The sequence below is a fragment of the Zeugodacus cucurbitae genome, chromosome 5, assembly GCF_028554725.1.
Source record: "Zeugodacus cucurbitae isolate PBARC_wt_2022May chromosome 5, idZeuCucr1.2, whole genome shotgun sequence".
Taxonomy (NCBI): Eukaryota; Metazoa; Arthropoda; class Insecta; order Diptera; family Tephritidae; genus Zeugodacus; species Zeugodacus cucurbitae.
This window is the reverse complement of record NC_071670.1, coordinates 17,933,705-17,953,151: the sequence shown is the minus strand read 5'-3', so window position 1 is coordinate 17,953,151 and position 19,447 is coordinate 17,933,705. Positions and strand designations below refer to the sequence as shown.

Genomic DNA, 19,447 nt, shown 5'->3' with positions numbered 1-19,447 from the left:
TGGTTTGGTGGTATATTTTCTCAAAAATATACATCCATTTGCATCATTTGTGAATGTCCTTCATATCACTTTTAGGTTTATAACTGTTCTTTTAAAATAAAGAAATATGTATAAAAAGAAACATGAAGAACAAGGAGTATATTTAGTGGACCATTAAATAGACTAGATGGGCAAATTAAATCTTTAAAACATTTATATTATAGATAGAGGGTCCTACATATTTTCTTTCTTTTTAAAAAGATCTAATAAAGAACTTTAATCGATTGCCACACCACGGTGTGTTTTTCTAACTCGAGAAATCGTGCCATAAAAAATTATGAACCGCTTAAAACTTATCTAACCCATCATTTGACCATTTATAATCAATGCATTATTATACTCTCGCAACAAAAGTTGCTAAGAGAGTATTACAGTTTTTTTCACATAATAGTTGTTTGTAACACCTAAAACTAAAAGAGTGAGATATAGAGTCATATATACCAAAGTGATCAGGGTGACGATTAGATTTGAAATCCGGATGTCTGTTCGTCTGTCTGTCTGTCCGTCTGTGCAAGATGTAACTTGAGTAAAATTAAGATATCTTGACGAAACTTGGCACAAATATTCCTTGGGAGCTTGAGATGGTTGCTTTCGAAATTGTTAGTTTAGTCAATTGACATTGCCACGCCCACAAAATGGCGAAAACCAAAAACACATAAAGTGTCATAACTAAGCCATAAATGAAGTTATAAAAGTAAAATTTGGAATAAAGGATGGCACTAGGAAGGGGCATATTTGCGTGTAATTTTTTTGCACCAATAAAGCTATATAAACCAAACTTTCTGCAGTCGGTTCTCTTACGTACACAGCATGAAAATAGTTGAAATCGGATAATGACTATAGAGACCGACCGATTAATCGGCCTTGGTATCGGCATCGGTCACTATCGGCCACAAAATTAAGCATCGGCATCGGCCATATTTGGACGATTCTTAGCCGATTCTTTCTACTTCTTTCGGATTATACTAAAATAATTTTTTTTTCATTTTTGATTTCTTTAGAGCATTAAATTTGAATTCTTCTGTTTACCATATAAAATACAGTGAATCACATTTGACTAAACTAACAATTAATCATGGTGATAATTTAAGTCTAGTATAAAGAAATGCAACAATTTTGCATTAATGAAAGGTTTTATTTAGCACTGCTAAAAACATTCGATTTATGTCAAATATGTACAGTTTTGTTTAAAGTTGTTGAGATTTTGAAGATAATGTCATAAAATCACTATTAGACAGGGTCACGTAATAATCACTTGGTGCTGGCCTGGACTATAATAAGGTGCAAGGAAAAGAAGCTCCCAAACAAGCTTCCGAAGTTTATATTGAGTCACTATCACTATTTAACAATGTGAGATATAAATGACAAAAGTCATCTCTTTGAGAATAACGGATACTTTTTACTAGACCTACTATTTTCGAATATTGGCCTTAATGCCAATATTTATCCTTAAGGGGTAACCCAGTGTAACCCATGAAAAATTAGGCGATTTTAGTTAATTTTTTTAAAGAAAATACTCAGTCGAATGTTTCGAAGTGTTTTTTAATAATAATAATAATAAACCCAAACGATTACCCTCCTCCCGCCAAACCGACGCTTGGGGCGCAGTCCGTATATGAGCGGAATTTGCCGAGTCTGGCAAGGCAAGAGATTTTTAAGCGTTCAGTTCTCAAACTGCTCAACTACAGAAAGAAACATTTCAACAGCTGAGATTTAAAAATTTATAAAAACAAAAAGTTAAAAATTTAAATTATTACTTATTAAGAGAAGACAAAATAGTTTTTTTGATGCTAAATGTTGAGTCAGATGGATCAAATGTGCTGGAATGAGAATTAAATTCCTGACATATTCGGCGGAATGGTTCGTTTAACTCAAAATTTGTTCTAGAAGATTTTAGAAGTAATGGACTAAACTGCCTAGTTGAACGTAATGGGATATTAAACTTAATATCAGACAATAGGAATGAACTACAAACTAAACCATTCAGAAGTTTTACTAGGAATATTATACCTAGCATTTCTCTGCGACTAGTGAGTGTGGGAAGATTTATAAGTTTTAAAGAACGGGGGAAGATTCAAACTTGAATCCCAATGTAAGTGGCCTAAAGCAAAAAGTAAAAATTGTTTTTGAACGGACTCAAGCTTATCAGAATGGGATTGATAGCTAGGATTCCATACCACAGAACCATACTCCAATTTAGGTCTTACCAATGTTGTAAAAAGAATTTTAGTAATATACGGATCACTAAATTCTTTAGATCAACGTTTAACAAAGCTAAGAGCCCCTTTAGCTTTTAAGACAATTGAATTTACATGAGAATTAAAATTTAGTTTGGGGTCCATAGTAACTCCTAAATCAACAAAGCTAAAAACTTGCTCTAAACTGAAGTTATTTATTACATAGGGAGAAAATCAACAGTTATACGGGAAAAGCACATCGTTTTACATTTTTTAAGATTCAGTGGCATATCATTTTTGTGACACCAAGTAACTAAATTATTTAAATCCGATTGCAACTCAGTCCTTTCGTTATGAGAAGTATATGAATTAAAAAGTTCTACATCATCCGCATATAATAAAATGTTTGAAAACTTAATTATAGAAAGTATATCATTGATGAACAACAAGAACAGAATCGGGCCAAGATGACTACCCTGTGGAACCCCTGAAGTGACACTAATTGAATCGGATAATGTATTATTAAATAAAACTTGTAGGAACCAATGAAGATAGCGGAATAAAACTTTACACAAATAGTGCAGATCATCTCTGGCTTCACTTGTGAAAAAATTGTCGAAAACGGACTATAACTTTTCAAGGCCCCAGATATCGAACATGTTGAACTCACCGCCTAAGGATAAATTTTAACCGAAAATATGGAAAGCCAGATAATTTAATGTAGTTCAGAGGAAATTGTTTTCTTCTAATAGTGTTCTGTTCCGAAAATTATTAAAATCGGGTCATAACATCTCCTAGCTCTCATATACCTAATTATAGGTTTTTCAAAAATACGGTGAGCTTTATTCCGCATATATGTATTGGTAAATATGTGAGATATCTTAGCAAAATTAATTGAGCGTATAGTCTTGGATATAGTGCACCTTGCTGGTGAAAATGAATGAAATCGGTTCAGGACATACCTCAGTCCTCATATCTATATATGACGATTTTCGTTATTCTATTAAATTTTATGCCTAATTTATGGGTAAATTTGTGTGTTATGTAAATAAAATTTCTTCAATAAATTGCGAGAGTATAAAATGTTCGGTTACATCCGAACTTAGCCCTTACTTACTTGTTTTTTTATTATCATGTAAATATACATATATATCTTTTTTCAAGTCTGGCAAAACACAAACATTGAAATTTAATACCCTTTGACTCACCTGCACAGGTGGCGTTTTATTGCCAGTCAATCCTTTTGGCATGGGCGGAGTAGTGCGTGCACCCACAATCGCCATGTAGTCTACCAGACGTGGGCAAAGCGATAGTTTTTGTTGCTCAGCCATTTTACACGTTTTTACCTAAATTTATTGTCTTCTTGCAATTGTTGCTCTGGCTTAAACACAGGCAATAGAGGAGACTGCACAGGTTGTGTGGACTGAAGTTGATATCTTTTTGTTGCCTTAAGTGTGACTGCAAGAGAAATTAAAATACTTTATAAATAGTTTGTATATACAATATAATACTAAATATATTTCTAAATATATCAAAAGATTTATCTTAAATGGTCTGATCTCCTCAGAACCATGAGCCTGAAATCCAAGTCAACAGTACAACAACTTTGTAGAGAAATATTTTCTTTAAACCTATTAACATTATTAGGTGCCTGTAGATTATTTGAGCTATGGAACCATTGAAAATGGCAATGTTTTAAACTGCAGTTATTTGTTCGCAAATTTTATAGTTAGAATAGTTAGAGTTTATTCAGAATATACGTCACGTGTTACAAAGAAACCCTCGCCGTCAAATTTATAATGAATTTCCCCAGAAAAAGCCGACCGAATCTTATACATTACATGTTGGTTTCAAATAGATCAGTCATAGTTGATTTATCTGAACAAAGACTACGTTTTAGACCATTGACTTCAAATAGCTTACAAAAGTAGTCTAACGATTAAAAATCACATGATCTGGCTGGTTATTTGACAAACTCATTTCTTAATATAATATATATCTATAAAATAGATATGAGCTAAATCGCGAGTTTAGGAAACAAATGTCCATGATTAATAAACTTTATTCTGAATTAAGTATTATATATATATTATTTCCTCGCCATTTCCAAAAGTACAAGAATGTGGAGAATTTTTTGAATTAAGTATTATATATATATTATTTCCTCGCCATTTCCAAAAGTACAAGAATGTGGAGAATTTTCGTTTTTTTTTATACAAATAAGTAGTCATTCGTGTACATTAATATTGTCCCCTTTAAAGTAGTGTCCATTTGATATTAAGCACACATGGCAGCGCTTCTTTCAATCGTCGGAACACTTCCCACGCTTGACTTTTGGGATAGACTTTGGCTGTTTCTAGGCTTTCTCGTACGCTTGTAAAACGACGGTCTTAAACCTTAAACTTTAATGAGAGAAAAAACTGATCTATAAAATCTATAATTATTTAAGACTTGGAGAACCCCATTGAATAGTGAAAATTTTTGCGGAAGATCTATATGCAAATTAAAAATCACATTGTATCAAGATTAATACCCCAAGATCTTATGGAAAGTTTGCGTGCTTTATGAAGTTTCGAAAAAATGCTCCGTTGGAATTGAATTTTGTTCAAATTACAACAAAGTAAATCAAATATTAAGCTTTGTAAAGTGCGATTATAAACTCAAATACTGTATTGAATTCTCTAAAAACAAATTGTATTAAAAATCTTTAAAATCTTTACCGTTGCTTCTCTCAACTTATTTAATGAACTTTTTTGTGTAAACTTTATTGCAAAAAATTGAAATCAATTCCCAAAATTAATGTACCATTATAAAATTTAGCTCGTAGTTACTTTTAATGTATCGCCTTTAGCGCATAAATAAGAGATTTATATTACAGCTTCTGGGTGTTAGTAAAATGAAAATGCCTTGATTGTTGTGGCAAATTGACGATTTTCAAAACAATAACAATAACACTAACTCAGTTCACGTTGACACAGTTGTTCACACACCGTGTGTCCTTGTGTATGCTCGCGTGTCCTGTATGGCATTCAATTAACGAAGTTTGTTGACTCTTTGTCTGGTTGCACGCAGAGATCCGTGAGCAGGTGGATTACGGCACGTTCGCTGGCACAGGTGAACAACATCATAAATTTTTTTAAATGTACTGTGGATTTTTGCGTTATAATGGTTTCCAGAGCATGGCGTTATACTTTTGTATGCAAGTGTATGGGCAAATAAAAAAATATTCGCTTTACCTTGGGGAAATATGTTTTGTCAATAAAGACGGCTAAGAATGTACAAAAGTATGTGAGTGTTAGCTGACTGGAGTTTGGTTTGTATTTGATGTGAGCTATTAAACTCGACTTTCGCTTTTCACTCTCCTTTTTTGTGCAAGTTGAGCTCATATTAACTTAATTTTCAATTTAACATAAATCATTTTTTCAGGTACTATCTAACGTTATTTTTGGAGTTTGACATTATTTTTTTGTGTGTTATTCCGATTTAGTAACGATCAAACGCAATCTAAGAAAACGATCAAAAAGAAACTCGTAATAAATATATGTCATTGCTATAAGAAAATGGATACTTCCTGTGCATAAGACATACGGAATAAAGACTACCCAACTGACGAACAATGAATATACACATACAAGCCCAAAAATTACCGACACTTTATACTAAGATCTTCTACAAATTTCTGATATTAAATAATACTCTTAATAACGGACATACTGCTCCGAAGTGCGGCCTCATTCAGAGAGGTATGTAGTCACTCTGATAGCAGAGCGGCAACACTTGTCTTAAGCTCTGTGCGCTCAAAGTTGGTCAACAGGTGTTTAACCTCACTATCAGCAGATTGGGAACGAATTGATGCTCAATAGTTCTCCTGCGTTGTGTCACTGGATCAGTGGATCTCGCACGAGCGAGGCAGTGGTTAAACACCAGCACCTTTGTGATCATTTTTACCCAGAGTGGTCCGTAGAAGATCCACTGAACTACTTGCTCTCAGCAAAGTTCAACTCGCCGCAATGGTAGGGGTCCTTACTGGACACTGTCCAATGTGCTCGCATACCATGAGACAAAACATCCTTCAGAATGCAGGAAAAGTTACCGATGTTGCATGGAGGAAGACGTGAGATACCAATATCTGGACACTTTCTCCTTTACTGTCCATCTTTTGCTTGACTGTGGCTGACACACCTCGGTAGCACTGGTTTTGGCGAGAGACCTTGCTCTTTGGATATTACCCGCCTTAACAAATTCGTAACAGGCACAAAGCGCTTTGTCGGAGCTTGAAGACCTGCGGTATCCATATTTAGGAGTTCGCGGCATCACAAAGGACTGACGATTTTAGCTGTTTAGTGCGATCCATTGAATCAGCACATTAACATAATCTAACCTAACACAACGGAAATAGTTTAATTTGAAAACAGTATTATCAAGAAGCTTTTGGCATCACAAAGAATCGTTGATTCAACTGTTCACGAATCAGATGAGATAAGGTGAATGAGGCGTCAAGTGCAACGGATATCACGACGTTCATACCAAACATAACCTGACATATTCTGCACTTTCAACAGTATTGAATGTAAATTATATTAGCTGGGTTAACTGGGTGGCCTATAACGTTTAGATAACGTTTAGTTTAGATATCTAAATGAATATAATATAACAATAATTTGCCCGTAATGGTTTGAGTCTTGCTTCTCACATGCCTCATAGCCATTCCTTTAACAAATCCAATTCTTCTTAAATTTTAATAGAGATTTGAATATATACTTTCTTATTTAAACTAATTTATTAAAACATATTCAAAAGAAATGCTTTTATGATTCTCAATTTGAGCTAAGTATGTATGCATATGAGTACACTTGTCTATCAGTCTAACCGCAGCGTAATAAATGACACTTATGACGACTGCACTTGAATACTACTACTAATATACTCACACAACCAAATACACACATACTTGGCTATGCAAATGGATTATGGAAATGTGGCTGCAGAGATAAACGATAACAATGCAATCTAAAAATGAAGTAAGGCAAGAGTGAATGAAAGGAAAATTTACATGTGTTTGCACCGCACATGGCGTATACGCAACCTCACCACCACCGCACATGAATACTCCTACAAGCCACAGCGCCACACAGACTCGCTGCCAGTCAGACACTTTCGCGACGAATTAAAGAATGCATATTATGCATGCTGTAGTTCTTTCTTTAGATTCTCGCTTGTGTGTGTGGGTGTAGTTGTAGACGCTTACAGGAAGCACGTGCTGTTTGACATGCAGCAGTCTCGCATTCGGTGCGTGGTACGCCAAGTTTTGTGGGTTGAGCCGCGGCATATCCGCTTATGCCACGTACTAGCGCCAACATGCAACGCTGCCGTTGCGTTGGTGGTGGAGTGCGCTGCTTTGTGCCTTTTGAAGTAACAGCGCGAAGTTGTGTAAATGTTTAAAGGGCATTCAACTTGTCGTGGGTGGACGTAGCTTTGGTTTGGCTTGAATTGCGCCAGCACATGTTGTTCACCATTTAAGTTGAATAAAGTTCGTTGTTATCGATACCGAGCGCCACATGCTGTCGACCATTTTCCTAATGAGTGTGATGAAAGTTTGCCGATAACGCTTTAATGACTGATTGATTGGCGAAAACACAAAATAATTGACTTGGTAATGGCAAATGTGCGCGTAATTACTGAGTTCAATACTTTAATCACTGATTGAGGCATATTCGAAACAAGAGGTTGGCAATTGAGTATTTGAAGTAGAAAGTTCAATTTCAGACAACTCAACTAATTATTGAAGCATGGCCGTTTAAGGCAGAATAGTTTAATATCGAATGGGGAGACTTGACAGTTTTGATAACGCCTTTGAAACTATCACAACTTATATAGAACTTTTACTGTTGACATTTTAACAAAAAAGGAATATACTATAATTTAGAACCAATCGAATGTCTGATTGAGCAGCATAACATCTAAAGTTGTGATATTCGATGTCTCAAGTGTATCAAAAAAAGTTGCGTTTCATAATAGGAGGTTCTACTTTTAGTATTCTAACGACCCCGACAATCTTTGTTCTGTGTGTGGAGAATTAACTTTCAAAATTGAACTTTCAAAATTGACCGCTATTTAGACTATTTGAAATTTTCTGAGAGGGATCAAAATATATCCTCGGTTGTGTAACGTGTGGTAGACTGCTTTTAGGTTGGGCTACTCAAGAACCCAGACATAAGCCATATGATTAGAGCAAAGATATAAGTAATTGTTATTCTTGTTAGAAAAAAAACAAAATATAAAAAACCATGTCTCAGTACACTACCCAGTATTAAAATTTGTATTCGACCAACAGACCCATCCTACAGAGTGCCGAACTACCCATGCCAAAGCCTCCAAATAGCTCAGAAAATCATGATTCAAGACTTAGCGAGGAAAGAATTAAAGTTATAAAGTTAATATTTGTAGGTCCACAAATACATACATACGGCAACTGATAAATTATAAGAGCTTAGAAGAAAAACTGATTGATCAGACAAAACTCGACTGGAAATGTGTTGTGAACTTTGACCAAAGTTAAATCCATAAATCGAACAATTTCAAATGAGCTTCTAATGTCATATAAAGCTTTGGGTTGTAATATGTTCTTAAAAACACATATGCTCTCGTCTGGAGTTCTTTCCGACAAATTTGGGTGCTGTGAGTGACGAACAAAATGAGGGGTTCCATCATTCCTTAATGGAGAAGCGCTATTAAGAAAAATAGAACGCCAGCAGATTATTGTTGAAGACTTAAAAATATCTCCAGAAGCCAATACTCATGAAATGTTAAGCATTTCTTCTATATTAAGCAATAATTTCTCTAATGTAGCTGAAGTTTGTACATTTTTAGAAAATATATGATTTTATGTCACAAGAAAACCTGTGGTGTCATTTTTTTTATCCACATATCATTGTTTAGTAGTCCTAGTATATTCAAAGTTTGATACGAGCTTTCAAATAAGAGTCAAAACTGTGTTAATCAGGGTTATTTTAAAGGCTTTGACATAAAACTAAAACTAAGTAAAATGCCATAATCGCAATCTCATTTGAATTTATTAATTACTAAATAATTTTTTAATTGATAACAATCACGAAGTGCTCGCAAAATTATATTTATGACAATTCATATTGGTTATAATAATGACACTTCACATTAATCATGCCGTATAATTCGTTCGGAGTAAAACATATTTGAATATAATTAACCAATAAATTAAATACCGTTTAATGGTATCAAATCGTGACACCTCAGTTATGACAATTTAATTTAGAAACTGCAATTGGAAATCTCGTGTATAAAACAGCTCTGCAGCATTCAAATTGTATCAGTAGTCGAAACACGCTAAGTTGTGAAAGTAACGGCATAATCTAATACTCGCACTAATAAAAATGAAATTACAAGCTCTACTCTTATTGTTGGTTTTCGTGTTTTTGGCCGGACAGGTGCAAGGTCAAGAAAATGGTGATAATGGCGGCAATGGAGGCAATGGCCGTACATCAAGAGGACGTCGTATAATATTAGGAGGCGGTCTTAATGCTGGATTACGTGGCGGCTTGGGCGCTTCAGGCAGTCGCTGGAACTAAGTGCCACTTCCGAAAGAATACTGGCCAATTGAATTGCCCGAAAATGTTTTACTTTTTAAAATGTGAAATAATAAACGTGGCATACATTTAAATTATAAAATATGTTTATGTTCTTTTTCGATAACTGACGTAAGGGCTGATTATAAACTTTATTTATGTTACGATGGATTACGAGTCATGGATCAAAAGTCAGAATTTTATAACTCATCAACTATTCGACCAATTTTAACCAAATTAAGGCATAACACATTCTTGGCATACTAATCTTATAGCTTGGAAAAGGTCAACAAAAACTTTTAACAAATACTGCATTGCAGGTGTAGCAGTGCTCACCTAAAAATTTTTCGAATTAGGACCATAATTTGTCAAGGTTCCATATACCAATGGTTGGGTTTTTACAGAAATTTGTATTTAATAATAATCAATAATTTCCCATATGCCAATAGGCTTTATACCGCTTTAGAGAGACAAAAATGGGAATATAATCCTTTATATCTATATTTAATGGTGCATGGAACTTTTCGGTCAAGTTTATAAGCAAGATACTATGAAGGGTCTTAGTTAGATCTTTGAATAAAAAAAATATAAAAAAATTGCATCGAAGAATCTGTCTGTGCAAGCAATAACTTGAATATAAATAGAGATATATGCATGAAACTTAGAACACGCATTCCTTACCACTATGTTAATATTCGCCCACAAAATGGAGTGCAGTAATAAGATATAAAGTGCCAAAAAGAAGGAAAACATAAAGCCATAAAAGTAGTTAAAAGTTAGTAGGGGAATCATAGTGTAAAAGGACATATTTTATGATTTTTTTAGGAATGTGCTTGTGGGCCCCAACTAATAAGTTGATTATATATTATATCGCAAACTGTTATGGCGATATCAAACAAACTTGGCGGACAAATTCTTTTTTCAGAAACTAATTATAATAATATGTTAAATTCGATTTGGAGAGACTTTGAGTTATAGAACTTTTCACTAAAACATACAGTTTTTCAAAAAGCTATAAAATATTGATTTATACACATTTTTATTTATTTACTTCGCACGTTTTGTGTACATATATACGCTAAACAAGTAGTTTGTAATTTTGTTTACTACATGTTGCTATTCTTTAGCTCTTGACATCTGTATCTATGCATTTGTTACATGATTTATGCAATATAGGGATTCCTTTAAACTTGTCGTAAAGTTCGAGTTATGGAGAACTTCGAATTATGGAAGTTATTGAGAACTTCGATTTTTAGAATTTTCAGTTAAGGAAGGTCTACCCTATATCAAGAACCATTGAAGATATCAGAACATTTTAAAAGTGTGGCATCGCTCATCAAAAAATTTTGAAAATGGACTTTAACTTTTCAAAACCCCAAATACCGAACATTAGGACCACAGGACCTATATTCCAATTTATATTATATAGAAAGCCAGAGGGATTACTTCCCTTATAATAATGAGAATCGCTTCAAAATTTTTTGAAATCGGGTAATTACTTCAACTAGCTTGCATATACCTAATATTAGGTTTTAAAAGTAGTGTGTGTTGAATATATCGCGTATGTAAATACTCATTTTACATTAAAAACTAATAATTTCCACATTATTCTTGGTACTGATTTAAAGGGACTGCACGACACGTTTTTTTTTTATAAAATACAGTTGAAAGTGAATTACATCTAATCCCCAGTTCATTTGCATTTAAAATGAGCATACGCAATTACACAATAAGTGTTGCTAGATTAACCACCACCAATACATTGCACTAATTTGTTAATTTATTAAAATAAAGTTCCCTACTTTATTGATTAGGTATTGCTTATGAAATTCCCTTTATTTTAAACACCTGATATAATTTAATTAATTAACACAAAAACTATTTGAATAGAATTAATCATTAAATTAATTGTCATTTAACTGTCAAAATTTAGTTCAGAAAATTTATTTTCTTTTCACGAGAAAATCTCGCGTATAAAACTACTCAGCAGCATTCAAATTTAATCAGAAGTCGACACTCGTTAGCTTGTGCAAGTAACGACATAATCTAATACTCGCGCTAATGAAAATGAGATTGCAAGCTCTACTTTTGTTGTTGGTTTTCGTGTTTTTGGCCGGGAAGGTGCAAGGTCAAGATACAAGAGGACGTCGAGTACTCCTAGGAGGCGTTGTTAATTCTGGAGTACGCGGTGGTGTGAACGCTACTCGCACTCGCTGGGAATACGTGATCCAAAGAGATACTATTTAATTGTCCGAAAGTATTTTAACTTTTTAAATGTAAAAAATATATATAAATGTGCATGTAAATTCTAATATACATATATGTACTTATTTTTTTCTTCGATTTAATGGCTTGCAGTGGATTATATATACATATAATAAATAATGCCACGTATAAACCAGTTTTAGTTCTTAGCGATGCCAGATGTACGTAGTCTATCCGTTACGTAGTCTATCAGGTGTAGTCATCCGTTGAGATGTCAGCACTTGACGTGAATATCAATAGGAATATCGGAATGTGTAAACAATTTTCAAACACAGATGTCTATGTCATTCGCATATTATATTTTCTTGGTGGATTTGGCGACCTCCTTGATCATACTAGCATCGTTTCATTCCGTTTCTATTTTTCTAGAGATCAAGAGGCTTTTAACCATCGTTCTATAGTAGGTTTAAAACCTATTTACTCAATACTGCTCAGAATAGATTCTCCAGCAAAGTTCTTTAATTAATAATTTTCATTCTTTTTCGATGAAATTTCGATTTAAGCATATTAGAGCATATTAAAACTGTTTAGAAAGTCTATCAGACTAATTCTGTAGTTTTGGATTTTGAAATATTTTTGTACTTTATTGAGAACAAAAAAGTAAATTTGAAAATTTCGTAAAAGAAAAATTAACTTGAAGTTAAACACAAATAAAAAGATACAAATATATAACAACTTAATACTTTTCTATTTCAATTTTTTTGTTGCACTAAAATAGAAATTTTCGCCCACCATTCTTCATTGTCTGACACAGCATATAATTAAATTGAGACAGTACAATGCATGCCAGATCTGCTATTATATTTATACAAACGTGATAATATTATTTACAAATATAAGTAATAATTTCATTTCTACTTACGTATGTATATATGTATGTATGCATATATATACTTATAAAAGACATTAAGTTGTACAACACTAACAAACACATCTATAAATATTTTCCCCATACTCATCTAGTCACGCACTAATAAATACAATTATGAATGGTCAGTATAATGTAGAAAGAGTCATAAATAAAATTGAATTACTTTTCATTCAATTGAGAAAGGGAACTAAAGTTGTGTGGGCGAACAAAACTAAGTTGAATTAATTATTAATAATTGAAAATGTACTTTTGCAGAAAAATATATGCTAGTGTATAATATCCAAAACTAATAAGTGTAAATGTTTCTTTAGATTATGAGTACTTTTATTAGAAATGGAATTCTAAAAAAGGAAAGCGGGACTTATTACTCCAAGTATATTGTCAGTATAGATTTCTGGTATAGATTTAATCCTTCAAAAAGTAGTCTAATACGGATACTAATGGTTTGTCCAATGTAGTTCCATTAAAAAAATGTAAAAATTCATTTATTTGTATGTATGTGATTGGCGTTGCAACCGTTTAGCCGGTTATAGCCGAATCCACGATAGTGCGCCACCTCTCTCTCTCCTTCGCAGTTCGGCGCCAGTTGGAGATCCCAAGTGTAACCAGGTCGCTCTCCACCTGGTCCCTCCAACGGAGTGGAGGCCTTCCCCTTCCTCGGCTTCCTCCGGCGGGTACTGCATCGAACACTTTCAGGGCTGGAGTGTTTTCGTCCATTCTGACAACATGACCTAGCCAGCGTAGCCGCTGTCTTTTTATTCGCTGAACTATGTCAATGTCGTCGTATAACTCGTACAGCTCATCGTTCCATCGTCTGCGGTATTCGCCGTTGCCAATGTTCTGAGGACTACAAATCTTACGCAAAATTTTCCTCTCGAAAACTCCCAGTGTCGTCTCATCTGATGTTGACATCGTCCAAGCTTCTGCACCGTAAAGCAGGACGGGAATGATAAGCGACTTGTAGAGCTTGATTTTGGTTCGTCGAGAGAGGACTTTGCTGTTCAATTGCCTACTCAGTCCAAAGTAGCACCTGTTGGCAAGAGTTATTCTGCGCTGGATTTCGAGGCTGACATTGTTCGTGTTGTTGATGCTGGTTCCCAGGTATACGAAATTATCTACGACCTCGAAGTTATGACTGTCAACAGTGACGTGGGAGCCAAGACGCGAATGCCCCGACTGTTTGTTTGATGACAGGAGATATTTCGTCTTGTCCTCATTCACCTCCAGACCCATTCGCTTCGCCTCCTTATCCATGCGGGTAAAAGCAGAACAAACGGCGCGGTTGTTGCTTCCGATGATATCAATATCACCGGCGTACGCCAGGAGCTGTACACTCTTGTAGAAGATTGTACCTTCTCGATTTAACTCTGCAGCTCTTATAATTTTTTCCAGCATCAGGTTAAAGAAGTCGCACGATAGTGAGTCACCTTGTCTGAAACCTCGTTTGGTATCGAACAGCTCGGAGAGGTCCTTCCCAATCATGACGGAGCTTTTGGTGTTGCTCAACGTCAATTTACACAGCCGTATTAGTTTTGCGGGGATACCAAATTCAGACATCGCGGCGTAAAGGCAACTCCTTTTCGTGCTGTCGAAAGCAGCTTTAAAATCGACAAAAAGGTGGTGTGTGTCGATCCTCTTTTCACGGGTCTTCTCCAAGATTTGGCGCATGGTGAATATCTGGTCAGTTGTCGATTTTCCAGGTCTAAAGCCACACTGATAAGGTCCAATCAGTTCGTTGACGGTGGGCTTTAGTCTTTCACACAGTACGCTCGATAGAACCTTATATGCGATATTTAGGATCCCACGGTAATTGGCGCAGATTGTGGGATCTCCCTTTTTATGGATTTTGTTTAGTGGAATTAAATACAGAGAGTAACTGGAATGGATTAATCGCTTACTACAAATCGAATAATAGCATAGCCACAATATTCACATGGAATGTAATCGTCGGTTTGACAAGAGCATTTTTATCCAATTCGATTATGACAATCTATGTAGAATCTCTTCTTTTATTTCTTCAATCTCCATAAGGTATGTTGAGAAGTATGACTCATATTAAAGGGTGATTAATTTCGAGGTCCCCTACTTTTTTAAATGAAAAAAACACAGATAATTAAAATTTAATGGGGAATGTATTTTATTATTTCTTATTATTTTAAGATTATCTCTCTTAAATGTTGGCCGCGGCTACGTCTCATATGGTCAATCCGTTGAGTCCAATTTTCGATGACTCGTTCGAGTATTTTGACTGGTGATGCTTTTCTCCAAGGCCTAAATCGAAGCGGGATTGTCCGCACAGATGTTAAACTTTACATATCCCTACAGGAAAAAGTGTAACGGTGTGATATCACACGATCTTGGTGACCAATCGACCGGCCCAACACCTTATATTATCTGGTCACCGAAGTATCCTCTCAATAAACACATTGATTCATGAGATATATAGGAAGTAGCGCCAGCCTTTTTGATATGGACCGATGATTCCACAGGGCTACAAACCACACCAAACCGTTGTTTTTTTTTCTGGATAAAATGACAGCTCTTGAAACTCTTCAGGTTGCTCTTCTTCCCAAAAGCGGTATTTTTGCTTGTTGACATACCCATTGAGCCAGTAATGAGCTTCATCGGTGAACAGAATTTTGGTCTAAAACGTCGGATCTTCTAGTAGTAGCACAAGCTATATTATGTACGCTTTCAATATAATATCTCGACGTAAAATGCGCCAAGTCGTTCCGTATGTCAGTCCGAGTTGCTGCGAATGGCGCCGAATCGACTCTCCACAATCTTCTTGTACACTCTCAGCTACGACTGCTATATTTCTTTCACTGTGTCTATTTGGTCGAATATTATCCAATAATGAATGCTGGGTCTAAAGATGGGTGATGGTTTTACGAATAGTACGCTTTGTAGGCCGATTATGTTGACCATAACTTGAGCGAAGCGCGCGAAACACATTATTTACAGAACGTGAATTTCCGCAATAAAGTTGAACAATTTGTAAACGATGTTCAGGCGTAGGTCTTTCCATGATGAAATGCCAAACAATATTGAACAAAACAAGTAAGGAAAGGCTAAGTTCGGGTGCAACCTAAAATTTTATACTCTCGCAATTTATTGCTATATTTTTATTAAGAAAACTTACAATTTGACCCATATGTATGTATGTATGTGATTGGTGTTCAACCGTTTAGCCGGTTATAGTCGAATCGATGAGAGTGCGACTCTCCTCTCGATCGCTCTACACCTGGTCCCTCCAACGGAGTGGAGGCCTTCCTCTTTCTCGGCTTCCTCCGGCGGGTACTGCATCGAACACTTTCAGAGCTGGAGGGTTTTCGTCCATTCGGACAACATGACCTAGCCAGCGTAGCCGCTGTCTTTTTATTCTCTGAACTATGTCAATGTCGTCGTATAACTCGTACAGCTCATCGTTCCATCGTCTGCGGTATTCGCCGTTGCCAATGTTCTGAGGTCCGTAAATCTTGCGCAAAATTTTCCTCTCGAAAACTCCTAGTGTCGTCTCATCTGATGTTGACATCGCCCTAGCATCTGCACCGTAAAGCAGGACGGGAATGATAAACGACTTGTAGAGTTTGATTTTGGTTCGTCGAGAGAGGACTTTACTGTTCAATTGCCTACTCAGTCCAAAGTAGCACCTGTTGGCAAGAGTGATTCTGCGCTGCGGTGTTTTTGATACTGGTTCCCAGGTATACAAAATTATCTACAACTTCAAAGTTATGACTGTCAACTGTCAATATCATCGGCATACGCCAGCAGCTGTACACTCTTGTAGAACCCATATATTCGGCATAAATATATTTCACATATTAACGATTTATAAGCTATTAAGCTCATCGTATTTTGGAAAATCCTATAATTAGGTATTCTCGTATATTCGTATATAAGGGAAGTTATGACCCGCTTTTAACCTTTTCTGGTACACACTATTAGAAGAAAAATATTTCCTCAGAATTAAATTAAGACACCTGAGAGATTTATCGAAATTTTCGGTGAAAAGTTACCTTGGTTCACTGAGTTCTTCATATTCGATATCCGGGGCATTGAAAAGTCATAGTCCGATTTCGACAATTTTTTCACAAGTGATACCACAGATCATATACAGTATTTGTGTAAAGTTTTATTTCGCTATCTTCATTGGTTCCTTATGTATATATTATAATGTGAAGGAATAAGATGGAATTCAAAAATGAGTTATATGGGAAGTTGTCATGGTTGTGAACCAATTTCGTCCATTTTCCACACGTGTCATCAGGGAGTCAAGAAAATATTATATACCGAATTTTATTTGAATCGGTCGAGTAGTTCCTGAGATATGGTTTTTGACCCATAAGTGGGCGATGTCACGCACATTTTCCATTTTGTAAAAAAATCTCAGTGCAGCTTCCTTCTGCTATTATTGTTGTGAAATTTAGTGTTTCTGACGTTTTTCGTTAACTCTTTTTAGTAATTTTCAACCTAACCTTTGGATGGGAGGTGGGCGTGGTTATTATCCGATTCTCCGTAGGAGAACCGACTGCAGAAAGTTTGGTTCATATAGCTTTATTGTTTTGTGAGATATATACAAGAATACGCGTTCCAAGTTTTGTTAAGATATCTCAATTTTTACTCAAGTTATCCGTTGCACGGACAGACGGACGGACGGACAGACAGACATCCGAATTTCAACTCGTCTCGTCATCCTGATCATTTTCATATATATAACCCTATATCTAACTCGTTTAGTTTTATGACTTACAAACAACCGTTATGTGAACAAAACTATAATACTCTCTTAGCAACTTTTGTTGCGAGAGTATAAATATCATAACAGCTTGGCACGACACACGCGGGATTTTTCAAAAAAAAGGCTATTAAAAAAAGTACCTCTACGTGGATCAACCGATCAAGTTTAACTTTTCTCAAATAACTCTAGAGAAAATATCTCCTCCTATTAGCATGTATTTATCAAAAGTCAAATGCATAGATCTATATTCTATACTTAATCTTGCCTTTACAAGTATGATACTGCCATACTGATTTCAAATTATTGCTGCTGTGTGAAGAAGGAAAAAGAACCTAACTCAAAAAAAAAACAATATTTTTGGGTATTATTTGTTCGCATAATTTTAGATATATACATTTTTATTGCTTAAAAATCAGTTTATTGAAACTAAAGCCAGCTTTATTGCTGACGTATTACATTTAAATTCGAAGAGCAATTTATTTAATACAAATACTGTTTAGTGCATTCTCGACTTATGCGCTTTCGTCTATATATCACAACCAATATTTATTATAATTTATGTTGCTGAAGAAGAAATGTAAGAGTAAATAAAAAGGTATTATATGTAAATATTTTACTGTAAGCACCTACTGCTGAGCATATGCAGTTGCAGGGATTAAGGAAAGTAAGCGCAAAGTTGAAAAAATACTTTGTGGCGCACGTGTGGGGCAAATATATTGTGTGTGCTCTTATTTTGCATATGTTACTGCTGATGGCGCGTTAATGAATATTTTTTGCTGTGCTGATGCTGTGATGAGCAGTCTTACATCCGTGTCAAGGTCGTGCGGAGCATATTCTGCTTGGTTTAGCAACTCATTGTAAATTTTTTACAAACATTTACATGGAGCCTCGATGAACCTGCTGCACTGATTACAAGCACAAAGTAATATGAAAGTGTATTTATAATGAGTGAAAGTATTTTTTTGTGTTTTTTTTTATTATTGGTGGGTCAATATCAAGGTATAGGAATTAATTCAAAGTATGAAATAAAATTTTTTTTTTTAATTACGTAAGTCTTTTTTATAATTTTAGCGGTCGATGAAAATTTTTGTTTCAGCAATTTAAAGTTGATTAAACAGTTTGAAAAATATTATTTATACACACTTTAAACTTACGCTAATTTATCTTCTATTCCCTTTATATAAAACTTTTGCCATAAATATTGCGTTACATAACAAACTCACACAAATGTACGAACAGTTTTAATACAATTGCTCAATCAAAACTTTTCGTAATGGAACAATGTGCAATGCAGCATCTGTAAGTACTACAAACGCTGGCGTACACTGCGTATGAGCAACTTTTATTGTTCACAATGGGCAGCTGCTCATATTCAGCGCCCTCCGCTTTTATCCCTTTCACTTTCGCTTCACTAGCGGTCGTGCTGTGTGCTGTGCTGTGTATACGCTTCAATAAGCGCGTAATAAATAATGTAGTTTATTTTTAACCTATCATACTACTATCCTGGCACACTCCGTTAGTTACCTCTTTCAATATTCATTGGCCGTTGTTCGTGCGTATAGTGAAAATGTAGGATAAGATTACTACGTGCACTTCATAATAATATAATACATAAGCCGTAACTTTATTGTGTTATTTATAGCTGCATTAGGGTGGGTCTTTATGTAGCGAGATTGAATTGAATCTAGATATTTAATGCTTAGAAGTAATTACTTATGAAATTGCAGGACGAAAATTCAATAACACAAGTAAA

At 35.1% G+C, this 19,447-nt stretch overlaps 1 protein-coding gene across 7 annotated transcripts in view; it reads right to left on the bottom strand.

Annotated features, from left to right (window-relative positions):
• The window catches only part of LOC105218090 (MAP kinase-activating death domain protein), a 76,452-nt gene that overhangs the window by 39,321 nt on the left and 17,684 nt on the right, over positions 1-19,447 (bottom strand). For all 7 annotated transcript variants that reach the window (XM_029043951.2, XM_029043953.2, XM_054230647.1 and 4 more), the window contains exon 2: positions 3,425-3,674. In XM_029043951.2, the coding sequence (XP_028899784.2) occupies positions 3,425-3,547 (123 nt within the window). In that variant the 5' untranslated portion in view covers positions 3,548-3,674. The remainder of the gene's footprint in view (positions 1-3,424; positions 3,675-19,447) is intronic.